The sequence below is a fragment of the Oncorhynchus masou genome, chromosome 24 (assembly GCF_036934945.1).
Source record: "Oncorhynchus masou masou isolate Uvic2021 chromosome 24, UVic_Omas_1.1, whole genome shotgun sequence".
Taxonomy (NCBI): domain Eukaryota; kingdom Metazoa; phylum Chordata; class Actinopteri; order Salmoniformes; family Salmonidae; genus Oncorhynchus; species Oncorhynchus masou.
In genome coordinates this window covers 29,324,143-29,350,529 of record NC_088235.1, presented here as the reverse complement: position 1 = coordinate 29,350,529, position 26,387 = coordinate 29,324,143, and the positions used below count along the sequence as shown (strand labels likewise).

The 26,387-nt window shown below is 44.8% G+C and overlaps 1 protein-coding gene across 7 annotated transcripts in view; it reads left to right on the top strand.

Moving 5' to 3' along the window:
- Window positions 1-26,387, top strand: part of LOC135512014 (myocardin-related transcription factor A-like) — a 68,434-nt gene that overhangs the window by 30,321 nt on the left and 11,726 nt on the right. For 6 of the 7 annotated variants that reach the window (XM_064933594.1, XM_064933591.1, XM_064933592.1 and 3 more), the window contains 7 exons: window positions 20,625-20,690; window positions 22,236-22,291; window positions 23,272-23,347; window positions 23,953-24,120; window positions 25,007-25,167; window positions 25,310-25,435; window positions 25,557-25,804. In XM_064933594.1, the coding sequence (XP_064789666.1) occupies window positions 20,625-20,690; window positions 22,236-22,291; window positions 23,272-23,347; window positions 23,953-24,120; window positions 25,007-25,167; window positions 25,310-25,435; window positions 25,557-25,804 (901 nt within the window). Of the gene's footprint in view, window positions 1-7,038; window positions 7,058-20,624; window positions 20,691-22,235; window positions 22,292-23,271; window positions 23,348-23,952; window positions 24,121-25,006; window positions 25,168-25,309; window positions 25,436-25,556; window positions 25,805-26,387 lie in introns of those variants that run through there. The other variant, XM_064933595.1, reaches the window with a different exon arrangement.

The following is a 26,387-nucleotide window of genomic DNA, read 5'->3' as shown; positions in this document are numbered from 1 at the left end:
TGGTACTCCGTGTTATGTTGGATTTGCCCCAAACATAATGCTTATTATTCAGGACCTGAAGTTAATTTCTTTGGGGGGGTAAGACGCTACAAGCTAGGCACACTGATATATGTCATCAGAGCGTGCAACAGAACATTGAACTGTCTACACTCGATTTGTTGTGTATATGATTTTTTTTAAATTCAATCGATTTTAATTAGAACTAAAGATTTGTTGCTAAGGATTCCACGACGCGCTTATCCTTTACGGCTGGGACTGTAAGCTTGTGTTCCTTTTTTTCGTCGTGGAAAGGCTCATTGTTATCTTTTCGTAAAACAACTGCTTGCAGTAAGGAGCCAACCTGGATACTAAGGAGATCCTGAGGGAAATCGACGAGTACCAACAGCTTTACGCTATGGAGGAACAACATACTCCATCATGGAAAGATCTGACTACCTCACAAAATAACTTTAACCCGACAAAAAAAGAAAAACAGATTCATCTACAGACACGGGTGATTTACTTACCGTTGAAGTAGAGGCTCGTGCTCTGACTGGAATCCATGCAACACTGTAAAAATTGTGTGAGGTAACAGGGCTGAGGGGGAGTTTGGAGAAAATATGGCACTCACAGCTAAGGTAAAAATCCACGATTCCAGCATGTATTGTCTACTCAGGGAAAACAGAGTGATGATGGAGTCGCTACTAGTCATACAAACTTGTAGCATGCGTGAAAGTCATTTTTTTCTGGGATTCCCGAGGACGCATCCAATAATCCAGAGGGCGCGATCAGAGAATTCATGCAATCCGCCTTGAAACTGATCATCGCAAAATTTGAACACTACCAACAAAAGGAGCTGTTCAAAAGCAGGGGAAGGGAGCTAAAAGGGACGAAATATGGTCCCAATGACCAATTTCAAAGGGAGAGAAACTAATGTCGTATGAGACTGTATCCGGTACAAAGGCAAGAAAGGGAGAAGGGTAAGCGTGCCTTTATCATTGTGGACAAACTCTATATAGATGGACAGCTATTCCGAGACAGCTCCATAACGTTATGACTGTACTAAATTCTACAGGGACTTCAGGTTACCAAAAAAAAGAAATATGGGAACTGTAAATATATCTGAACACACATACTCAATTACATGCTCGCTTACACATACAGACTTACACACACACACACCTTATCTCGCTCTCTTCTCTCACTCTCTTTTCTCTTCTCTCCCTGTCTCTGTTGTTTTGTAATTTCATGTTTATTGTTGATCTTTTTTATGTATTTGTCTACAAGTTTATATACAGTGGGGAGAATAAGTATTTGATACACTGCCGATTTTGCAGGTTATCCTACTTACAAAGCATGTAGAGGTCTGTCATTTTTATCATAGGTACACTTCAACTGTGAGAGACGGAATCTAAAACAAAAATCCAGAAAATCACATTATGATTTTTAAGTAATTCATTTGCATTTTATTGCATGACATAAGGTCTGTGAGAGCCGGAATTCTTACTGGTTGGTAGGTAACCAAATACTTATTTTCCACCATAATTTGCAAATAAATTCATAAAAAATCCTACAATGTGATTTTCTGGATTTTTTTCTTCTCATTTTGTCTGTCGTAGTTGAAGTGTACCGATGATGAAAATTACAGGCCTCATTCTTTAAGTGGGAGAACTTGCACATTTGGTGGCTGACTAAATACTTTTTTGCCGCACTGTATATGATGAACAGAGTGTATCAGTAGTGTAAAAGAGGGGGTGGTGGGTGACGGGACACAATGCAGATAGCCCGGTTAGCCAATGTCCGGGAGCACTGGTTGGTCGGCCCAATTGAGGTAGCATGTACATGAATGTATAGTTAAAGTGACTATGCATATATGATAAACAGAGAGTAGCAGCAGCATAAGAAGAGTGGGTGGGAGCACACAATGCAAATCGTCTGGGTAGCCATTTAATTGCCTGTTCAGGAGTCTTATGGCTTGGGGGTAAAAACTGTTGAGAAGCCTTTTTGTCCTTGACTTGGCACTCCGGTACCGCTTGCCATGCGGTAGTAGAGAGAACAGTCTATGCCTGGGGTGGCTGGGGTCTTTGACAATTTTTAGGGCCTTCCTCTGACACCGCCTGGTGTAGAGGTCCTGAATGGCAGGCAGCTTTGCCACAGTGATGTACTGGGCAGTACGCACTACCTTCTGTAGTGCCTGGCGGTCAGAGGCCGAGCAATTACCGTACCAGAAAGGTTTTTAGTTTCCTGAGGGGGAATAGGCTTTGACCTGCCCTCTACATGACTGTCTTGGTGTGTTTCGACCATTCTAGTTTGTTGTTGATGTGGACACCAAGGAACTTGAAGCTCTCAACCTGCTCCACCACCCCGTCGATGAGAATGGGGGCGCGCTCGGTCCTCCTTTTCCTGTAGTCCACAATCATCTCCTTAGTCTTGGTTACGTTGAGGGATGGTTGTTATTCTGGCACCATCTGGCCAGGTCTCTGACTTCCTCCCTATAGGCTGTCTCGTCATTGTCGGTGATCAGGCCTACCACTGTTGTGTCGTCTGCGAACTTAATGATGGTGTTGGAGTCGTGCCTGGCCATGCAGTTGTGGGTGAACAAGGGAGTACAGGAGGGGACTGAGCACGCATCTCTGTAGAGCTCCAGTGTTGAGGATCAGAGCGGGCAGATGTGTTGCTACCTACCCTCACCACCTGGGGGCGGCCCGTCAGGAAGTCCACGATCCAGTTGCAGAGGGAGGTGTTTAGTCCCATGGTCCTTAGCTTAGTGATGAGCTTTGAGTGTACTATGGTGTTGAACGCTGAGCTGTAGTCAATGAATAGCATTCTCACATAAGTGTTCCTTTTGTCCAGGTGGCAAAGGGCAGTGTGGAGTGCAGTAGAAATTGCATCATCTGTGGATCTGTTTGGGTGGTATGCAAATTAGTGGGTCTAGAGTTTTTGGGATAATGGTGTTGATGTGAGCCATTACCAGCCTTTCAAGGCACTTCATGGCTACGGACGTTAGTGCTTACGGGTCTGTAGTCATTTAGGCAGGTTGCCTTTGTGTTCTTGTGCACATGGACTAGGGTGGTCTCCTTGAAACATGTTGGTATTACAGACTCAATCAGGGACATGTTGAAAATGTCAGTGAAGACACCTGCCAGTTGGTCAGCACATTCCCGGAGCACACGTCCTGGTAATCCGTCTGGCCCCACAGCCTTGTGTATGTTGACCTGTTTAAAAGGTCTTACTCACGTCGGCTACGGAGAGCGTGATCACACAGTCGTCCGGAACTGCTGATGCTCTCATGCATGCCTCAGTGTTGCTTACCTCGAAGCGAACATAGAAGGGATTTAGCTTGTGTCACTGGGCAGCTGGCGGCTGTGCTTCCCTTTGTGCATGTATGCAAACTATTACAGACTACAATCTCTCACCATATAAACTCACTGACACGCCTTTGTGCACTTCAATTGAAAAAACATAACTTCAGGTTGGTGCTGAAGATGTTACCGGATATAGCCCTTTTTATGTTTTATGCTATCTTGGCTTGTGCCACAAGTTGTGTTCTAATTGACTGATGTGGTGTGTTTGCTAGTCAGCTTCATATACAGTTTGTGGGATCTATTGTTAGTGAGCCTGTGATGCTTGAGTCTGGTTGTAACACTGAAAACACATTGGGGGACCGAGGTTAGGTCTTCTGTATAGCAGTAAGGTTAAGTTTCACTGACACACTGATATAGGCTGAGGTTAATGTTGCTTTGTATGCCCCTAATGGTTTAGTTTCGGATTGAGGGACGGTAAGCTGATCCTTGATCTGTTCCTACAGGTTATGGGTCAGATTGAGGAAAAGGTAAGCTGACCCTTGATCTGTTCCTACAGGCATGTTATGGTTATGTGTCCGAATGAGGAAAAGGTAAGCTGATCCCTGATCTGTTTGTACAGGCAGCTTCTACCCCGAGCTCCGGTTGAGAGGCTGCCCACAGTCTTTTACCATCCTAATGTTACATAAGACTCAACAAGTGAAGACTCAAACAAGAGGAGTATTAAATGGGCAATCTGCAGTTCAAACAATAACAAAGTGAACACCACACCACTGTGTCACTGCTGAGAGATGGGTCTGGAGAAATGTAACCACTTTCAAATTCACAGACAGAGAGCAATAGATGCAAGGACTGACCATCCGTGATATCAAAAATTATCGTTTTAACCATGTTTTGAGGCTATACAGTGTTTGTTTACAATTATTATTGTTTACCTAGGGAGTTAAGCAAACATGTTTATATTTTGGGTTCTGCTCGGGTTAGACAGTTGAACTAAGCATATGAAGCATTTATAAGTTATATTCTAAAAGAATCAATGGCTATATATCAAAAATGGAAGTAGTAATCACAGATTGGCCTTTCAAGAAGTGATAGTGGTTCTGCAGTGATATTGATCAGAGATGGGGATGGCTGCTCTTCTATAGACACACTCCAGCAGATGTGACTGTATTACGAGTTACTCTACTGTACCACTAGTGAGAGGCTGACTAGGCTTGATGTAATGTTTCCAATATATCTACAATAAATACCTTGGAACTAATGCTACAGCAATATACCACAGTGTGGAGTCTGCCTTCTTTGCTGCACCAACTCAGTGAGGCCTCTGTTAAGAGAAGAGGACAGGGGTGAAGAGATGTTTGAGGAAAACACTGGCATAAAAACACATGACTAAAGAGACCTTAACTCTTGTAAATTGATAAATAACCATAACAAAATGAATTTGACTTTGCTGCTCTCTGTTTCTTTTAAATTGTTTGCCTATACGACAGAATGACATGAATCATCCTCTTCTTCCCTGTTTTCTCTTCGTCACAAGTAACCGGAACCATGTTCTAGACTGCATGCCTGCTGGTGTTTTAGGGGCTGGGCCGTAACTGTAAGGGGAATGATATGGCATCTGTTTTCTGTGAATTAGGCTAGGGGCTTATGTGGTGCAGAATGAAGTGATCTCAGATGTCTGTTATATAACAGAACTATTACCAAAACAGAGCGCCTTTAAAAGGAACCCCCTTTCTCTATTTCCTTTCTCTTTCTCCTCTCCTTGTCTTTCTTTCTCTCTCACTGCTCAAAACCTAACGAGCTGAACTCAGCCTCACCTCATTCCCTCCCTCACTCTCTCCCTCCCTCGCCCTCTCTCTCCCTCCCTCGCCCACTCTCTCCCTCCCTCGCCCACTCTCTCCCTCCCTCGCCCACTCTCTCCCTCCCTCGCCCTCTCTCTCCCTCCCTCGTCCTCTCTCTCCCTCCCTCGCCCTCTCTCTCCCTCCCTCGCCCTCTCTCTCCCTCCCTCGCCCTCTCTCTCCCTCGCCCTCTCTCTCCCTCCCTCGCCCTCTCTCTCTCTCCCTCCCTCCCTCGCCCTCTCTCTCTCTCTCCCTCCCTCGCCCTCTCTCTCTCCCTCCCTCGCCCTCTCTCTCTCCCTCCCTCGCCCTCTCTCTCTCTCCCTCCCTCCCCTCTCTCTCTCTCCCTCCCTCGCCCTCTCTCTCTCTCCCTCCCTCGCCCTCTCTCTCTCCCTCCCTCGCCCTCTCTCTCTCTCCCTCCCTCGCCCTCTCTCTCTCTCCCTCCCTCGCCCTCTCTCTCCTTCTCTCGCCTTCTCTCCCTTCCTCGCCCTCTCTCTCCCACTCTCCCTTCCTCGCACTCTCTCTCCCACTCTCCCTTCCTCGCACTCTCTCCCACTCCCTTCCTCGCACTCTCTCTCCCACTCTCCCTTCCTCGCACTCTCTCTCCACTCTCCCTTCCTCGCACTCTCTCTCCACTCTCCCTTCCTCGCACTCTCTCCACTCTCCCTTCCTCGCACTCTCCCTTCCTCGCCCTCCCTCGCTCATCCTCTCTCACCCTTCTCCCTCTTATGCTCTGCTTTCCCATATTACCAGATGCTAACAGCTGCCCCTGATTGCTCTTTCCTTCCCTCTCCCTTCTCGCGCTCTCTCTCTCGCTATCTCTCTCCTGCTGACACTGTCTGCCCCGCTGTCTGTGCGTCTGTTCTTTGCTCTCTCTTACTCACTCTGCTGAATAGTGAGGCGTGTTGTTTTGAGGAGTCAGTGTGGACACTGATTATGTGTGCTTGCTATCACTCACCATCAAACCCTTCTATTTACTCTGCATGGTATTATCCACAAGGTGCTGTCTTGCAGACTGTGACTTTACAACTTGAGTTAGCATATATCTGGTTTGTTTTAGTTTTCTTATCATCCCATGCTTTGCTTACCTTGTAAAACAACACACCACTTAGGTGAACAGACTTCCTCAGATATAATCCCGCCTGAACCCCCCTAACAGGTAATGAACCCTCAACCAGGGTCTTTTTTGTCTTCTGTTAGTTCTGCCTACCCACATACAACCTCCTCTGTTTATTTGTCCCAACACTGCTCACATTATGCAACCAGATTTTTATTACACACATCTGTTAGATATTGGCTCCAGTGCTGCAGCGACAGGGTGGTGTTACTGAGATCCAGTCCGTTCAGCAATGGATACAGAGACTGACTGAACAGAGAGGTACTAGGCCTATAGATTGTTGTAAGGGAAGGGCGAGGGCATCCCAGAGTCACAGAACATAAACACACTTGGTATGCAGTGAATTCCAAGGGAGAGAGAAACTGGAAGGGCAGAAAAAAACACCTGTTTCCACTGGAGGAATTTTAACGACTGCCTTTATGTTCCCTTGTCACTCCCTTGTTTGGAGATCTGTTTTCTGGACAAACGGCCCATACTGCCGACTTGCAGTCCCACCCTTAACAGAGCTGGTACACACACACATGAATGCACACACATACATACGTGTATGGAGGGAAAGGAAGTTGTGGAAGGTTACTGGTCTGGCTGTGTCTCTCCAGGCGTTCCAGCCTCCTCTTCCTCCTACCCAGGACGGGGGCGACCCAGCAAGGTGACCTTGGTGTGGGGGAGTCAGTGGCAGTGCCCGACCGCCCGTTCACTCTTCCCCTGGATGTTTGAGGCAATGAATTACTCAGAACTCCATAGAATTACTATATCCTGCTGAAACAACATAGAAGAGGGTTTCACTGAGGGTGCTGTGTGGCTGTTAGCTGAATGCACCCTGGGTAAGTTCACCTTCTTAATGAGTGAAATGTCAAAACAAAAATTGGATTGGCAGGGGCCCCGCTTTGCCTCATACAATGTTAGTGGTAGGTGGGAAACACAAGGCCTCAGAATCTCAATACGCCCAAGTGTGAGGCTTTGCGAGACTATGCCTGAGGAGGCTTCCTAACATGCAGTGGTTCCCAAACTGACTGGTCGGCAATAATATATATATATATTGTCATCAGTCCAGCTTTCAACTTACTTGTAATAGTAGAATGCACAGGGGGCAATTTCAAAATTGGGTAGTGCCATCTCTGTCGCTGTATCATTGCGATGTCGGAGTTGCTGCAACTCACTGCAAAATGGCATGAGGTATTCCATTGCAGTTGTTCTGCTATACAAAGTTTAACACGCAGAGCCATATATACTCAATGTACAATTCTTTATTTAACTAGGAAAGTCTGTTAAGAACAAATTCCTATTTTCAATGAAGGCCGATAACAGTGGGTTAACTGCCTTGTTCAGGGGCAGAACAACAGCAGCTCGGGGATTCGAACTTGCAAATTTTCAGTTACGTGTCCTACGCTCTAACCACTAGGCCACGCTGCAGTACTGAGAGAAATAGAAAGCCGGTTGTACTTCAAGGTCTTTGTCATCACTGATTGGATAAAGTCTCCTGCCTTTTAACTATGGATGATGACTCACAAAAACCATGAACATGACCGGTGTGTGTTCTAAATGTCTCAAGTAGGTTATCAGAATAACACGTTGTTTATCAACAAAATCCTTTTCTGTGGCAGAAGGCTGTGTCTGTAGGTTGAGCTGTGAATGGGAGGGGGAGATACAGTACCCGTCAAAAGTTTGGACACCTACTCATTCAATGGTTTTAATTAATTTTTTCTATATTGTAAAATAATAGTGAAGACATCAAAACTGTGAAATAACACATATGGAATCCTGTAGTAACCAATAGTGTTAAACAAATCTAAATATATTTTAGATTATTCAATGTAGCCACCCTTTGCCTTGACAGCTTTGCACACTCTTGGCGTTCTCTCAACCAGTTTCACCTGGAATGCTTTTCCAACCGTCTTGAAGGAGTTCCCACAAATGCTGAGCACTTGTTGGCTGCTTTTCCTTCACTCCGCGGTCAAACTCATCCCAAACCATGTCAATTGGGTTGAGGTCGGGGGATTGTGGAGACCAGGTCATCTGATGCAGCACACTTCTTGGTCAAATAGCCTTTACACAGCCTGGAAGTGTGATGGGTCATTGTCCTGTTGAAATACAAATGATAGTCCCAAAAAGTGCAAACCAGGTGGGATGGTGCATCGCTGCAGAATGCTGTGGTAGCCATGGTGGTTAAGTGTGCCTTGAATTCTAAATAAATCAACATAAGTGTCACCAGCAAAGCACCCCTACACCATCGCACCTCCTCCATGCTTTACGGTGGGAACCACACATGCAGAGATCATCCGTTCACCTACTCTGCATCTCACAAAGACACCCTGTTCGGAACCAAAAATCTCCAATTTGGACTCATCAGACCAAAGGACAGATTTCCACCGGTCTAATGTCCATTGCTCGTGTTTCTTGGCCCATATCTCAACAGTTGATGTTGAGATATGTCTGTTACTTGAACTCTGCGAAGCATTTATTTGGGCTGCAATTTCTGAGGCTGGTTACTCTAATAAATGTATCCTCTGCAGCAGAGGTAACTCTGGGTCTTCCTTTCCTGTGGTGGTCCTCATGAGAGCCAGTTTCATCATAGCGCTTGATGGTTTTTGAAACTGCACTTGAAGAAACTTTCGAAGTTCTTGAAATGTTCTGGCTTGACTGACCTTCATGTCTTAAAGTAATGATGTTGTTGACTGTTGTTTCTCTTTGCTTATTTGAGCTGTTCCTGCCATAATATTGACTTGGTCTATTACCAGTTAGGGCTGTCTTCTATATACAGTTGAAGACTGAAGTTTACATACATTTAGGTTGGAGTCATTGAAACTCGTTTTTCAACTACTCCACAAATTTCTTGTTAACATACTATAGTTTTGGCAAGTAGGTTAGGACATCTATTTTGTGCATGACACAAGTAATTTTTCCAACAATTGTTTACAGACAGATTTTTTCACTTATAATTCACTGTATCACAATTCCTGTGGGTCAGAAGTTTACATACACGAAGTTGACTGTGCCTTTAATAACCTCTTACAGCTACCCCCAGCTACCGCCTGAAGGCATACCCAAATCTAACTGCCTGTAGCTCAGGCTCAGAACCAAGGATATGAATATTCTTGATTTAATTTGAAAGAAAACACTTTGAAGTTTGTGTAAATGTGAATTGAATGTTGGAGAAAATAAGAAAACAAGAAAAAACATACGTTTTTTCATTTTTATTGTTGTATCATCAACTTTAAAATGAACAAGACAAAACAAACATTCAGGTGGGATGATGGGGACAATTTCAGTGAAAAACATAAGAGGGCATCAGTACCTGTGCAATGTTTCAGAATGATAACTTCCAAAATGAGTGTGCTACATGACATTTATCATGAAGTCATCCAGGTGTCCCACACAAGTAGCCCAAATGTACCCAAGTGGCCAAATTGGTGAAGTTATACATTTTGAATGGAATAACTATATACAAAATACCAAAATGGTATTCTAACACACCCCCCCCCAAAAAAACAAAATGGAGAAAAAAAACATGAAAAAATATATATACATTTACAAAATAACACTTTCAATATTTGGAAGACCCTCAGTCCTCTACACAATATTGTGCTGCTGATGCCAGGTGCCATAGCAGTCTCTTTCTGCTGTAAAGCAGAGGGTCACCAAGCATGTGGTGCAGTTGATGGGGGACTTCATTTTGCAGAGAACACTGCGACGCCTCCATGCTGTGCCCGTTTGGCCCTGAGGCACATCCATGCCTGCAGAAATTAATTTGGGCAGATGAACACCACTTGTGGCAGGAGCTGGATGAACCAGCTTCAGTGGGGGATGGACACCTTGGCACTGGGGTCCCCCATTCGGAGTCAGTGTCACTGTGAAAGAAAATGTTCAGTTCGAATAGTTTCACATATTAAATATAATAATAATACATCAAATAAAATAATAGTTTCACATATGAGCCCTGTATCAACAGGTATAATAAACAGATATATATATATATATAGAGTACAGGGAACATAAGGTTGAATATATTATTATAGACCTGCTAGATCTACTGTCTCTATTATATTATGACAGACCAGCCTGATCCACTGTCTTTATTATATTACAACAGACCAGCTGTATCTACTGTCTCCATTTCACTTTGGACATTGTTGTGGGCCTGCCCTCCCCTCAACAGCCTCAAATAGGCTATTTCATGTGGGGGTGGGGCAGCAGACACACGCATCTCACATTACATTTTTATATATTGCTACAAAAAAAATTTAAATCACAAATAATATTTTATATTATTAATTTCAAACAACGGCATTAGCATGAGAAGAACTTACCAGTCCAAAACTATGTCCTCTCTGTTCAAAAAATATTCCTCCATTTGGGAATCGCTAAATGAATCGTCCTCCAACAGTCTGTCTCACTTTCCCGATCAATTTCTTCTAAAATTGTGTGTACATCTGTCACGCCTTGGTCTTAGTATTTTGTGTTTTAGTTAATTAGTTGGTCAGGCCAGGGTGTGACATGGGTTTATGTTATTGTGTTGTCGTATTGGGGTTTTTGTAGGCATTGGGATTGTGGTTGATTAGGGGTGTGTTTAGTTTAGGTTTGGCTGCCTGAGGCGGTTCTCAATCAGAGTCAGGTGATTCTTGTTGTCTCTGATGGGGAACCGTATTTAGTTAGCCTGGGTTTCACTGTGTATTTCGTGGGTGATTGTTCCTGTCTCTGTGTAGTTTCACCAGATAGGCTGTACTTAGGTTTCACGTTCCGTTTTGTTGTTATTTATTTATATCAGTTATTTCATGTACCGCGATTCATTCATTAAAAACATGAGTAACCAACACGCTGCATTTCGGTCCGACTCTCTTTCGACAAACGAAGAACGTCGTTACAACATCTGTATATCTAGACTTAGATTTAGCTTTCCCTGACTTAGTCGCCATACTGATTGATATATAAACAGCTGAAGATGCGCTTTACCAAAACAACGCTGTGCGTAACATGCGTGGCTCCTTCCGGTATGAATCTTCAATGGCGAATGACCCTCTTTACGCCGGAGTTTACTACATGGGTTGGTCTTCCAACACATAAACATTACATATTGCCGTTTACCTCAGCTCATTTTGGCTATCTACCCAGCTAGATTTCAAGACGATCAGTGGTCATTAGATTAAAATAGTCAATCAATGAAACAGCGGTCATATCATTGGTGCACAATGATGTCATTACTTGTTGTCTTCAAATCGGTTTCTTACAGTCAATACGTCCCGCGAAATGACCCATCAGGTTCGGTTGTGTTACAAACAAACCAGTTGTTGAAACCAAACATGACCTGAAAGTCACGTTAAGTGTGTGTATTTACATCGAGTGTGTCGTCAAATGGAGTGAGACGGAATTCACGACACAAGCGGTTCACAAAATGTTTCGTGTTAGGCTTTAAAAATTGATTTTATCAAACAAAAGACCATTCATTGTGTAACAATGACCATTGGGATTGCAAACAGAGGAAGATCGTCAAAGGTAAACAATTTATTTTATTGCAGTTTGATTTTGTTATGCCTTGAAATAGTTTTTTTATGGGGCTCTATCCTCAGATAATCGCATTGTATTCTTTCGCAGTAAATCCTTTTTTAAATCTGACAACGCAGTTGGATTAGCAAGATTCTCGGCTTTCGAAACATGACTCACTTGTATTTTCATGAATGTTTAATATGACTATTTATGTTGCGATCACCATATGTTGTCGAATTTCATCCCGCTGACGGGTACGGTGCGCAGAGAGGTTAAACAGCTTGGAAAATTCCAGAACATGATGTCATGGCTTATGAAGCTTCTGATAGCTCAAATGATGTCAATTAGCCTAATTGGATGTGTACCTGTGGATGTATTTCAAGGCCTATATTCAAACTCAGTGCCTCTTTGCTTGAAATCATGGGAACATTAAAATAAATCAGCCAAGACCTCAGAAAGAAAAAATTGTAGACCTCCACAAGTCTCATTCATCCTTGGGAGCAATTTCCAAACGCCTGAAGGTACCACATCTGTAAAAACAATGGTATGCAAGTATAAACACCATGGGACCACGCAGGCGTCATACCCCTCAGAAAGGAGACGTGTTCTGTCTCCAAGAGATGAATGTACTTTGGTGCAAACATTGCAAATCAATCCCAGAACAACAGCAAAGGATCTTGTGAAGATTCTGGAGGAAACGGGTACAAAAGTATTGATATCCACAGTAAAACGAGACCTATATCGACATAACCATAAAGGCCGCTCAGCAAGGACTGCTCCAAAACTGCCATAAAAAAGCCAGACTTTGCAACTGCACATGGGGACAAAGATCATACTTTTTGGAGAAATGTCCTCTGGTCTGATGAAACAAAAATAGAACCGTTTGGCCATATTGACCATTGTTATGTTTGGAGGAAAAAGAGGGAGGCTTGCAAGCTGAAAAACACCATCCCAACCGTGAAGCACGGGGGTGGCAGCATCATGTTGTGGGGGTGCTTTGCTGCAGGAGGGACTGGTGCACTTCACAAAATAGATGGACTCATGAGGCATGAAAATTATGTGGATATATTGAAGCAACATCTCAAGACATCAGTCAGGAAGTTAAAGCTTGGTCGCAAATGGGTCTTCCAAATGGACAATGACCCCAAGCAAATTTGTGTCAAAATGGCTTAAGGACAACAAAGTCAAGGTATTGGAGTGGCCATCACAAATCCCTGTGTCCAGATTTGAAAAAGCGTGTGCGAGCAAGGAGGCCGACAAACCTAACTCAGTTACATCAGCTCTGTCAGGAGGAATGGGCCAAAATTCACCCAGCTTATTATGGGAAGCTTGTGGAAGGCTACCTGTAAAGTTCGACCCAAATTAAACATTTTAAAGGCAGTGCTCCCAAATACTTATTGAGTGAATGTAAACTTCTGACCCACTGGGAATGTGATGAAATAAATAAAAGCTGAAATAAATAATTTCACATTCTTAAAATAAAGTGGTGATCCTAACTGACCCTCCACAGGGAATTTTTACAAGGATTAAATGTCAGGAATTGTGAGAAAGTGAGTTTAAATGTATTTGGCTAAGGTGTATGTAAACTTACGATTTCAACTGTACCACCCTTTCCTTGTCACATCACAACTAATTGGCTCAAACGCATGAAGGAAAAAATTCCACAAATTAACTTTTACCAAGACACACTTGTTAATTGAAATGTATTCCAGGTGACTACCTCATGAAGCTGGTTGAGAGAATGCCAAGAGTGTGCAAAGCTGTCATCAAGGCAAAAGGGTGTCTACTTTGAAGAATCTAAAATATATATTGTATAACACTTTTTTTGGTTACTACATGATTTCACTACAGCATACCACCCTTTTTCCCGCTGCTGGCTTGCTTCAGAAGCTAAGCATGGTTGGTCCTGGTCAGTCCCTGGATGGGAGACCCAGATGCTACTGGAAGTGGTGTTGGAGGGCCAGTCGGCTGCACCCTTTCCTCTGGTCAAAAATATCCCAATGCCCCAGGGCAGTGATTTGGGGACATTGCCCTGTGCAGGGTGGCATCTTTCGGATGGGACGCTAAACGGCTGTCTGACTCTGTGGTCACTAAAGATCCCATGGCACTTATCGAAGTAGGTGTTCTAACCCTGGTGTCCTGGCTAAATTCCTAATCTGTCCATCATACCATCACACCATCACAGTAACCTAATCATCCCCAGCTTACAATTGTCCTATTCATTCCCCTCATCTCCGCTGTAACTATTCCCCGGCTTGTTGCTGTAAATGAGAATGTGTTCCCAGTAAACTTACCTGGTAAAATATTTTTGGATTATATAAAAAAAGTTATTTCATTGTTTTTATGTCTTCACTATTATTCTACAATGTAGAAAATAGTAAAAATAAAGAAAAACCCTTGAGTCGGTGTGTCAACTTTTGACTGGTACAGTACTGTTTGTGGGCAGAGATTCAGATTGTAACTATGAATGAATGAATGGTAACAGCTGCGCGGGTGAACTCTATCACTAACACCACCACGTGCGCGTCGTGACTGAGGAGCCGCAAGCAGAGCAGTCTCTCTCTGGGCTCATCTCTGCTGCTGCCTTCCTTTTTCTCTCATCCCTCGTTCTCTCTCTTTTTCATATTTGGCTTTACCCTGACGATTTCCACCGTCTCATTGGACATCTTTGTAGAGCAGCTCTATCGTTCCTAGCTGACAGTCACGACGAGAGAAAACGAGGGAAGGATGGAGAGACAGAGAAGAAAATAGACGTTCTAACCTGGAAGACAGAAGACGAGAAGCTTTCTTGAATCGAATCACATCCCCTTTTTTGATAGAATTTTCAAGCTACTTTTTCTTAAATTCTGACTGTGCTTGTCAAAGGTTGATTATCTGGACAAGCAATGAATAAGACTAACGTCTTCTCCCTGCCTCGATGTAGGTGAAAGGAAAGTCAATACGATCTTGATTTCGTCGATTGCAGACGAGACCTCTTTTTAGAGACCTGCCTGCATTTAGCTCAATATCGGTGGCCACCGCTATGTCAGCGTCCATTCAAGACTTGAACGACGACACCTCTTTATGAAAATTAATGTTTACAAAGATAATTAATAGCAAGTCTAAATAATAATGCTTGACACCAACCACTTCCTGTCCTTTGAGCCCGCCCCCTTGGACTATGTTCCAATGGGGGAAGAGCTGGACAAGCAAGACTTGAGGATGGACTACGAGAGACAAACTTATCACAGCCTAAAAAAAGGTGGGTGGGGTTAGAAGATGAAAAAAAGGTGGGTGAGAGTGGTTAGATTACTAAAAGAAGGTGAGTGGGAGATGGTGGGTGGGGGTTTAGAAGACTAAAAGAAGGTGGGTGGGTGGGGTTAGAAGACTAAAGAAGGTGGGCGGGTGGGGTTAGAAGACTAAAGAAGGTGGGTGGGTGGGGTTAGAAGACTAAAGAAGGTGGGTGGGTGGGGTTAGAAGACTAAAGAAGGTGGGCGGGTGGGGTTAGAAGACTAAAGAAGGTGGGTGGGTGGGGTTAGAAGACTAAAGAAGGTGGGTGGGTGGGTGGGGTTAGAAGGCTAAAGAAGGTGGTTGGGGGTGGGGTTAGAAGGCTAAAGAAGGTGGTTGGGGGGTGGGGTTAGAAGGCTAAAGAAGGTGGTTGGGGGGTGGGGTTAGAAGACTAAAAGGTGGGTGGGAGGGAGGGGTTAGACGACTAAAAGGTGGGTGGGAGGGAGGGGTTAGACGACTAAAAGAAGGAGGGTGGGAGGGAGGGGTTAGACGACTAAAAGAAGGTGGGTGGGAGGGAGGGGTTAGACGACTAAAAGAAGGTGGGTGGGAGGGAGGGGTTAGACGACTAAAAGAAGGTGGGTGGGAGGGAGGGGTTAGACGACTAAAAGAAGGTGGGTGGGAGGGAGGGGTTAGACGACTAAAAGAAGGTGGGTGGGAAGGAGGGGTTAGACGACTAAAAGAAGGTGGGTGGGAGGGAGGGGTTAGACGACTAAAAGAAGGTGGGTGGGAGGGAGGGGTTAGACGACTAAAAGAAGGTGGGTGGGAGGGAGGGGTTAGACGACTAGAAGAAGGTGGGTGGGAGGGGTTAGACTAAAGAAGCTGGGTGGGTGGGTTTAGACGACTAAAAGAATTTGGTTGGGAGGGGTTAGACTAAAGAAGCTGGGTGGGGTTAGAAGACTAAAAGAAGGTGGGTGGGAAGGGTTAGACGACTAAAAGGTGGGTGGGGTTAGACGATGAGAAGGTGGTTAGGTGGGGTTAGACTACTGAAAGAAGTTGGGTGGGTGGGGTTAGACGACTAAAAGAAGGTAGGTGGGTGGGGTTAGACGACTAAAAGAAGGTGTGTGGTTGGGGTTAGACGACTAAAAGAAGGTGGGTGGTTGGGGTTAGACGACTAAAAGAAGGTGGGTGGGAGGGAGGGGTTAGACGACTAAAAGAAGGTGGGTGGGAGGGAGGGGTTAGACGACTAAAAGAAGGTGGGTGGGAGGGGTTAGACGACTAAAAGAAGGTGGGTGGGAGGGGTTAGACGACTAAAAGAAGGTGTGTGGGTGGGGTTAGAAGACTAAAAGAATGTAGGCTACCCCAAGATGTTATAATTCAAAAATGTGTCTAGCTTTGGGTTTGGTTCTGTATGGTGACCAGACTTCTGTCAAGCTTCATCCATTCCCTTCTTGCTCCTTTCTTATTGATCCGTGTCAATGAACCATAATAAGTCATTGGCTTCGGTCATTCCTTATATAACTCCCTGCTTGTGGTGTGTAATGATCAAGCTAATGTCCAAATGGTGAGGTCATTGGATGATTACTGTGCTTTCCAAATAGAACTGTTCCAATGGCCATGCTAAGTGTTCGGCCATGCCAAATGTGTGTGTGCATGTGAGTTCATAAGGGAGACTTCTAGCTGTGTGTGTGGGAAAGCGGAAGGTATACCAAGTCAGTTGCAGAACTGAATGCATTCGACTGAAATGTGTCTTGTGCATTGAACCCAATCCCTCTGTATCAGAGAGGTGTGGGGGGGTGCCTTATTCAACGTCATCGACGTTCTGGGAACAGTTGTTGTTGGGGCTTAATTGCCTTGCTCAATGGCAGAATGTCAGATTTGGGGATTTGAACCAGCGACATTTTGGTTACTGGCCCAACGGTCTTAACCGTGTGTGTGTGTGTGTGTGTGTGTACGCACGCACAGTAGGTGTGGGCTATGCTGTGCCAGGTCTGGAGGCCCTTTGGGGACAGTGGCAGACATATTTAATTAGACCTAATGACACATGAGCACACTGTTGGCCCTCCTCCCTGTTCTTTTGTCTCTCTTTTTCTCTTTCACACTCTCTGCATTCTCTCTCTCTCATCTTTCTTCTCTCTCTCAATTCAATTTAAGGGGCTTTGTTGGCGTGGGAAACATATGTTAACATTGTCTAAGCAAGTGAAATAGATAATAAACATTAGTGAAATGAACGATACAAATTTACTGTAAACATTACACTCAGAAGTTCCAAAATAATAGACATTTCAAATGTCATTATGTCTATATACAGTGTTGTAGCAATGTGCAAATAGTTAAAGTACAAAAGGGAAAATAAATATGGGTTGTATTTACAATGGTGTTTGTTCTTCACTGGTTGCCCTTTTCTTGTGGCAACAGGTCACAAATATTGCCACTGTGATGGCACACTGTGGTATTTCACCCAGTAGATATGGGAGTTGATCAAACTTGGGTTTGTTTTTGAATAATTTGTGGATCTGTGTAATCTTGAGGGAAATATGTGTCTCTAATAGGGTCATACATTTGGCAGGAGGTTAGGAAGTGCAGCTCAGTTTCCACCTCATTTTGTTGGCAGTGTGCACATAGCCTGTCTTTTGAGAGCCAGATCTGCCTACGGCGACCATTCTCAGTAGCAAGGCTATGCTCACTGAGTCTACATAGTCAGAGCTTTCCTTAAGTTCGGGTCAGTCACAGTGGTCAGGTATTCTGCCACTGTACTCTCTGTTTAGGGCCAAATAGAATTCTAGTTTGCTCTCTCTGCATTCTCTCTCTATCCTCTCTCATCTTTCTTCTCTCTCACTCTGCATTCTCTTATCTTTATTCTCTTTCTCAATTCAATTTAAGAGCTTTTTTAGAATAGGAAATATGTTAACATTGCCAAAGCAAGTGAAGTAGATAATAAACAAAAGTAAAATAAACAATAAAAATAAACGTTAAACATTACACTCACAAAAGTTGTAAAATAATAGAAATTTCAAATATCATATGTGCAAATAGTTAAAGTACAAAAGGGAAAATAAATATGGGTTATACTCTGCATTCTCTCATCTTTCTCTCTCTCGCTTTCTCTCTCATCTTCTCTCTCTTCTCTCCTCTCTAACTGTGGATGCCTGGGGCCTGTATTCTAATAAATAGTCTTCTCCTCGTCCTACTTCATCCATGACTACAGTAGATCCAGAGGGATGTTCATGGTGGAACTTACAACTGTACCCTTTCAGATGTCAGTGGTCCAGAAGGAATGACCACATGGATGGAAAGGAGAGGTGTGGAAGAGTATTTAGACTTAGGTCTGGAGTGAAGGGACAGGGAAGCAGGACACTCACTTAGCCGGAGTCCTTTGAAGACTTGTGTATCGCGTGTCACTCGAACACAAAGTAGTGTAGGTGGTTGGGGGTCAGCAATGGTGGAAAAAGTACCCAATTTTCATACTTGAGTAAAAGTAAAGATAATATAAAATTACTCAAAGTTACCTAGTAAAATACTACTTTAGTAAAAATCTAAAAGTATTTGGTTTTAAATATACTTAAGTATCAAAAGTAAATGTACTTACTAAATATACTTATCAAAAGTATAAATCATTTCAAATTCCCTATATTGGGCAAACCAGATGGCACCATTTTCTTGTTTTTATGTATTTATAGACAGCCAGAGGCACACTCCATCACTCAGACATAATTTACAAATGAAGCATTTGTATTTAGTGAGTCTGCCAGATCAGAGGCAGTAGTCATGACCTGGGATGTTCTTTTGATGAGTGTGAATTGGACCATTTTCCTGTCCTGCTAAGCATTTCAAAATGTAACAAGTACTTTTGGTTGTCAGGGAAAATGTATGATGTAAAAAATACATTGTTTTCTTTCAGAATGTAGTACAGTAAAAGTTGTAAACAATATAAATAGTAAAGTACAGATACCCAAAAAATTAAAGTATTTTAAAGTACTTTACACCACTGGGGGTCAGGTCAGTTGTTCTGATTGGAAGACTGACAAGGACCTGCTTACTTCCCTTAATTGTTGCAAGACTTGCAGTACCAACAATTCTTTGTGCATTATTTACATTGATGGATTGCATACCATAGCTTGGCTTGATAATACAGGCTGCTGTGAGGAATGCATGGTAATAGGTCGACCTAAGAATGGCAGTGGTAAAACAGTCTGCTGACAGAATTACCGCCTGCATCTCCAACTCTCCCTTTGTCTCTCTTTCTCTCTCATCTCCTCCTCTATTTCTCTTTCACACTATCTTTTGCTCTCTTCATCGCTCTTTTTTGTTTGCTCACTCTCTCCCCCTCTCTTTATCTCCTCTATCTCTCTGTTTTGTTCACTTTATCTTCCCATCTCTCCCTGCTCTCTCTTTCGCACTCTTTCTCTCTCTCTCTCGCTGTCTTTATCTCTCGCTCTCTATCACCCCCTCTCTTTATCTCCCCCTCTTTCACTTTCTCTTTACCTCTCTCTCTTTTTTGTTCTATTTGTCTCTTTTGCACTCTCTCTTTCGCTTGCTCTCTCTCTCTCTTTTGCTCTCTTTATCTCGCTTTCTTATCTCCCATCTATCTCCCCCTCTCTTTTGCTTTATTTTGCGCTCTTTCTTTCACTCTATCTTCCCCAATATCTCTCTTTTGCTCTCACACTCCCTCTCTTTTGCACTCTCTCTCCTCCTCTATCTCTCTCTTTCACACTATCTCCTTTGCTTTCTCCATATCTGTATCTCTCTTTCACTCTCTTTATCTTGCTCTCTTATCTCCCTTCACTATCTCTTTATCCCTCTCTAGCTCCCCCTATTTATCTCTTTCGCTTCATATATCCTCTCTCACACTTTCGCTCTCTTTTGCTCTTTTATCTCCCCCATCTCTCTCTTGCTCTCTCTCTTTCTTTCGTTCTCTATTTATCTCCCCCTATCTCTCATTCGCTCTCTCTCAATTCCATTTTTCAATTTAAGGGGCTTTACAAAAAGTGAAATAAACCAGAAGAAATTACAGTAAACATTCCAAATGAAGAAAGACATTTCGAATGTCTTTGTCTATATACAGTGTTATAACGATGTGCAAATAGTTAAAGTACAAAAGGGAAAATAAATAAACATAGGTTGTATTTACAATGGTGTTTGTTCTTCATTGGTTGCCCTTTTCTTGTGGGAACAGATCACAAATCTTGCTGCTGTGATGCACACTGTGGTATTTCACCCAGTACATAAAGGAGTTTATCACAATTGGGTTTGTTTTCAAATTCTTTGTGGATCTGTGTAATCTCTCTCTCCCTTTATCTTCCCCTCTATCTCTCTTTCGCTCTCTCACACACACACATACATTCTGTGTGGGTGTTTATAAGCGCACTGCGCAATCAACAACCGAGAGTTTAGAAACAGGAAGTTTGTAATAAATGCCACCAAACTCCACCCTCCCTTTGCCCTCTGCCACAGCTTTTTTTAAGAGTGAGGGAGGAAACGAAAGAGAATGAAAGGGAGAGGGAGTGGGTTCTGTCCATTGAGTCCTGCTCTAGCTGTCTACTCCAGTGTTTGTTGACACAAGTATACCCTCTCTGTCGTGCGGATGGGCGGTTCAGTGTAGGATGGCAGTCTGGGACTGAAACTCTGGTTTTGAAGAGGTGGTTGTTGTTTCCATGCTGGCAGTTGCTGACTCTCCTCTCTCCCTTTCTCTCTGTTGTCATGCAGTCCTCCAGCTCAAACTACAGCAGAGACGCACCCGGGAGGAGCTGGTCAGTCAAGGGATCATGCCACGTAAGTAGTGCCCAAACTCTCTATTCTTATCTCTAGAGTCTAGACCAGCAAATATAATACAATGTCACCCTCTGCATTCTTGACCAGTACAGTGTCTGTTCCTGGTCCCCTTGGACTGACAGGCCTGTTCTGTTGTTGTAATTTGCATTGTGTTGTTGTAATTTGTGTTGTGTTATGTTCTGTGGTGGTGGTGTTATCATCAAGTGAGCCAGCCAGCTTCCCCTTCTGTGTCCACTTCCTGTTATGTGTTCTCTTCAGCAGCTGAAGAGACTGAGGAGACTCAGTGTTCAGCTGTTGGTAGGAGGAAATGCATGGGCTACTTCTTACAGGAGAGAGGCACTGATTGCGTTGTGTCATGCCTAAGAACAGCCCTTAGATGTGGTATATTTGCAATCAGTGCCTCTCTCCTGCATACCACACCCCCCCAGGCCTTATTGTTTAAGTGTCTAACCTGGCCATAAAATGGGCCTCTCTCTCCCCTGTGCACCCAGTCTTATACACAACAACAACGGGCCAGGAGAACTAGGTGTCTCTATGGTGGCCTGGCTCAGACATACAGGACTTGATTCCAGATTAGTCCAGATTACTGAGGGTCAGGTTGTCTTCTTGTGGTGGAGGAGGAGGGACTTCTTATGACGATGGCCCAAAGCTATAGCAGAACTGCTTTACCGTCAAGGCTCTGTAGAGTTAATAGACCGTAATGTGCTCACGCCATGGATTTGCAGTTGGTGCTATAAAGCAGATTGAATTACAGAGAAGGCTGGATCCTCCATGATCCATTTGCATGTATTTGTAGGCAAAAGTCGATTTGATTAGATACATCACAGGAATCCCAGGACAATATTTAGGCATGCCAGTCTGCGACCCTCCTATTTGACCTTCCGCAAGCCAGCATTGCGTCCCTCAATAAACACGCACACACACAGCAGGGCCAGACGTCACTGTTTGACAGTTGAGCTGATTTAAGGCTTCACATTGGGCAAAAGGTGATGATGAAATCTTCAGTGTCCCTCCAACATCCTCTTCAACCATCCAGTGTGTGTGTGTGTTGGTGCGCAGGTCTTTGTGTTTTCCAACTTCTGAATAATGTGACACACAGGGGCTGTAGACCCATACAGTTGAAGAGAGTGATAAGTGTAGAAAGTCTTTCTCAGAAAGTCAACCCATCACTCTTCTCTCAGCTTTCACATGTCCTCCTTAAATCTCCTGGCTGTGCTGTAATTCACATCTTTATTGATAGTTCTATGGGTTCCCCTGCGTACACCTCTCTTATACTATAGCAAGCTGTTCCTCCTTCACTGTTCTGCTGAAACAGGTCACTTACTAGTCAAGACAAAAACATACTGTTCTGTTTTCTGTTATTACTGTTTGGTGGATAGAACGGCAGTGACTTTTTCATATAGAGAGTTCTGCTTGGTGCATGTGTTCCTCAGTATCAGCTCTCACACTGTCTCCACTAGTGCTTTGCTCTGTACTCATTTGTTGGAGTTTTCATTCACTGTCGTTCCCTCTCCTTTATTGTTTTCTCTCTTTCCCTCACCGCAGCACTGAAGAGTCCGGCGGCCTTCCACGAGCAGCGGAGGAATCTGGAGAGAGCCAGGGTAAGTCTAGTAGTCTCTCCATCACTTTTTTCTCTTTTTAGTTCAACAAGTGCAGTCTTTGTTGAAGTGCATCCTCTCCCTCTCTCTCTCGCTTCTCCCTCCCTCTCCTGTCCCTTTCTCCCTCCCTCTCCTGTCCCTTTCTCCCTCCCTCTCCTGTCCCTTTCTCCCTCCCTCTCCTGTCCCTTTCTCCCTCACTCTCCGGTCCCTTTCTCCCTCCCTCTCCGGTCCCTTTCTCCCTCCCTCTCCTGTCCCTTTCTCCTACCCTCTACTGTTCCCTTCTCCTGTCCCTTTCTCCCTCCCTCTCCCGTCCCTTTCTCCCTCCCTCTCCCGTCCCTTTCTCCCTCCCTCTCCCGTCCCTTTCTCCCTCCCTCTCCGGTCCCTTTCTCCCTCCCTCTCCGGTCCCTTTCTCCCTCACTCTCCGGTCCCTTTCTCCCTCACTCTCCGGTCCCTTTCTCCCTCACTCTCCGGTCCCTTTCTCCCTCACTCTCCGGTCCCTTTCTCCCTCACTCTCCGGTCCCTTTCTCCCTCACTCTCCGGTCCCTTTCTCCCTCACTCTCCGGTCCCTTTCTCCCTCACTCTCCGGTCCCTTTCTCCCTCACTCTCCGGTCCCTTTCTCCCTCACTCTCCGGTCCCTTTCTCCCTCACTCTCCGGTCCCTTTCTCCCTCACTCTCCGGTCCCTTTCTCCCTCACTCTCCGGTCCCTTTCTCCCTCACTCTCCGGTCCCTTTCTCCCTCACTCTCCGGTCCCTTTCTCCCTCACTCTCCGGTCCCTTTCTCCCTCACTCTCCGGTCCCTTTCTCCCTCACTCTCCGGTCCCTTTCTCCCTCACTCTCCGGTCCCTTTCTCCCTCACTCTCCTGTTCCTTTCTCCCTCCCTCTACTGTTCCCTTCTCCTGTCCCTTTCCTCTTTTCCCCCCTCTCCCTCCCTCTCTCCATTTGTATCTCTCCCCTCTCATCCATCTCTCCTCTCCTCTCTTCCAGACTGAGGACTATCTGAAGAGGAAGATCAGGAGTCGTCCTGAGCGCTCAGAGCTGGTCAGGATGCACATACTGGAGGGTGAGTCACAGCGCCCCCTCGCTGATCACCACAGAACTACACCCCCTCACACTACTTCTCTAGAGGCAGTGAGACAAATATACCGCATCTGTTTGTGCTGATCTACACTGAACAAACATATAAACGCAACATGTAAAGTGTGTTGGTTCCATGTTTCATGAGCTGAAATAAAAGATCCCAGAAATGTTCCATACACACACAAACCTTATTTCTCAAAAATTCTGTGCGTATGGAAGATTTGTTTACATTCCTGTTTGTGAGCGTTTCTCCTTTGCCAAGATAATCCATACCCCTGACAGGTGTGGCATATCAAGAATCTGATTAAACAGCATGATCATTACACAGGTGCACCTTGTGCTGTGGACAATAAAACGCTATTCTAAAATGTGCAGTTTTGTCACACAACACTGCCACAGATGTCTCAGGTTTTGAGGGAGCGTGCAATTGGCATGCTGATTGCAGGATTGTCCACCAGAGCTGCTGCCAGAGAATTTAATGTTCATTTCTCTACCATAAGCGGTCTCCAATGTCGTTTTAGAGAATTTAGCAGTACATCTAACCGGCCTAATACCGTGTGTTTTTGTTCCTCTTCTCTCTTCACGCAGAGACGTCAGCAGAGCCGTCTCTGCAGGCCAAGCAGCTGCAACTGAAGAGGGCCAGGCTGGCTGATGACCTCAATGATAAGATCTCCCACAGACCTGGTCCTATAGAGCTCATCCACAAGAACATCCTGCCTGTCGACCTGGACTGTCCTCTGCAGCACTCACTACTGGGTATGAACACACAATGTCCACTGCAATACACACACTGTCTACTGCAATACACACACTGTCTACTGCAATACCCACACTGTCTACTGCAATACACACACTGTCTACTGCAATACACACACTGTCTACTGCAATACACACACTGTCTACTGCAATACACACACTGTCTACTGCAATACACACACTGTCTACTGCAATACACACACTGTCTACTGCAATACACACACTGTCCACGGCAATACACACACTGTCCACTGCAATACACACACACACACACTGTCCACTGAAACACTCACTTCTGTTCTAGGTATGTACCCATTCTTATTGTCCAGTGTAACATACATTACAGATCAAGTATACAACACTACTTCTCATTGCAACACTTTACTGGGTACATACACAACATAAGTTCCAGTATGTACACAACAACACCTTAGTCAACTGGGTAGGAGCGTCCTTCCTGTGCACAGTCCACTGCAACACGTTTACTGGCCAGGTGAATTAGTCCTTCACTCAGACAAATGTACCCAACCACTCCCAAACGCCCTTATCTTCAATTAATCACTTTTCATGGTTCACATTCAAATGTTCCTCAAATGTTCCTTAAATGTTATCGTTGCAATGCATCAATGTCACAATACTGGACTGCTGTGGGGACATTGTTATTGCTAAATCCTTGTGCTGGAGAGACTGTGACCACTTCCATCATTAGTCATTCTGGTTTGGCCATCGCCTCTTTTTCGTATTACCAATTACTATTCCCTCTGTTTGAAATACAGTTGATGTTTGTTGTAGTGAAACTCAACCTCACAACTAATCAACTTGTTGTTGGAGACAATAATTTGTTTGGCGAGAAGAATGGCATAGGTTTAATAAATGTCTCTCTCAGATTCTCCAAAGGGTGCAGGAGAATCCTCATTGGACGAGGACAGCAGTGATGCATTTTCTCCAGATATGCTAGCCAATCACGACTCTCCACTGGGTCCACTCTCTCAGCTGTCCCCCTCTGACATACTCACTCAGAAAAAGGACATGTCCTCCTCACAGCTAGTAGGTTGAAGTCTTATTATTGAACAGTACGTATAGCCACTTAATGGAGAGCCACTGGTATTCCTGCAAGTTACATAGACAAGTAATCACAGGAGTTGTCCCATTATTGACACATAAACTGACCAATCAGATGTTTTCTCAGTTCCTTACCCAGGTCCCACCACCACCTCCGCTGTTAGTGAATGGCCAAGACTCATTGCCACCACAGAAGCTGACCAATGGGACAGTGATGTCGGGAGCTTCCCGCCCTGCTACTGGTCAGACCAAGGTGAGAGACATCCCCTGTATCCAGTATTAAATGGAATTTAATACTTTGTGTATACATGCAATCATATCTTACTTACTATTTCTCTCCCTCTCCCCATCTCCCACTCTTCCACCACTCCCAGTCGAAACCCAGTTTGGAGCGGCCCCCCCAGAGGCCTAAGAAGGCCAAAGACAACAAGCCCAAGGTGAAGAAGCTCAAGTACCACCAGTACATCCCTCCGGACCAGAAGGCTGACCGGGAGCCTCCCCCTCAGCTGGACTCCACCTACACCAAGATCCTCCACCAGCAGCAGCTGTTCCTCCAGCTGCAGATTCTCCACCAGCAGCAGCAGCACTATAACTACCACACCATCCTCCCAGCACCACCCAAGTGAGTGTGTGGGGTAAAAAGGTGTAAGTAGGTGGGGTAAAGAGGTGTGAGTGTGAGTGTGGGGTGGAAAGAGGTGTGAGTGTGGGGTGGAAAGAGGTGTGAGTGTGGGGTGGAAAGAGGTGTGAGTGTGGGGTGGAAAGAGGTGTGAGTGTGGGGTGGAAAGAGGTGTGAGTGTGGGGTGGAAAGAGGTGTGAGTGTGGGGTGGAAAGAGGTGTGAGTGTGGGGTGGAAAGAGGTGTGTGTGTGGGGTGGAAAGAGGTGTGTGTGTGGGGGAAAGAGATGTGTGTGGGGGGGGGGAGGGTGTGTGTGGGGGGAAAGAGGTGTGTGTATGGGGGGGGTAAAGTGGTGTGTGTGTGGGGGGGGTAAAGAGGTGTGTGTGTGGGGGGGGGTAAAGAGGTGTGTGTGTGTGGGGGGGGTAAAGAGGTGTGTGTGTGTGGGGGGGGTAAAGAGGTGTGTGTGTGGGGGGGGTAAAGAGGTGTGTGTGTGGGGGGAAAGAGATGTGTGTGTGTGTGTGTGGGGGGGGGTGGGGAAAGAGGTGTGTGTGTGGGGGGGGGAAAGAGGTGTGTGTGTGTGTGTGGGGGGGG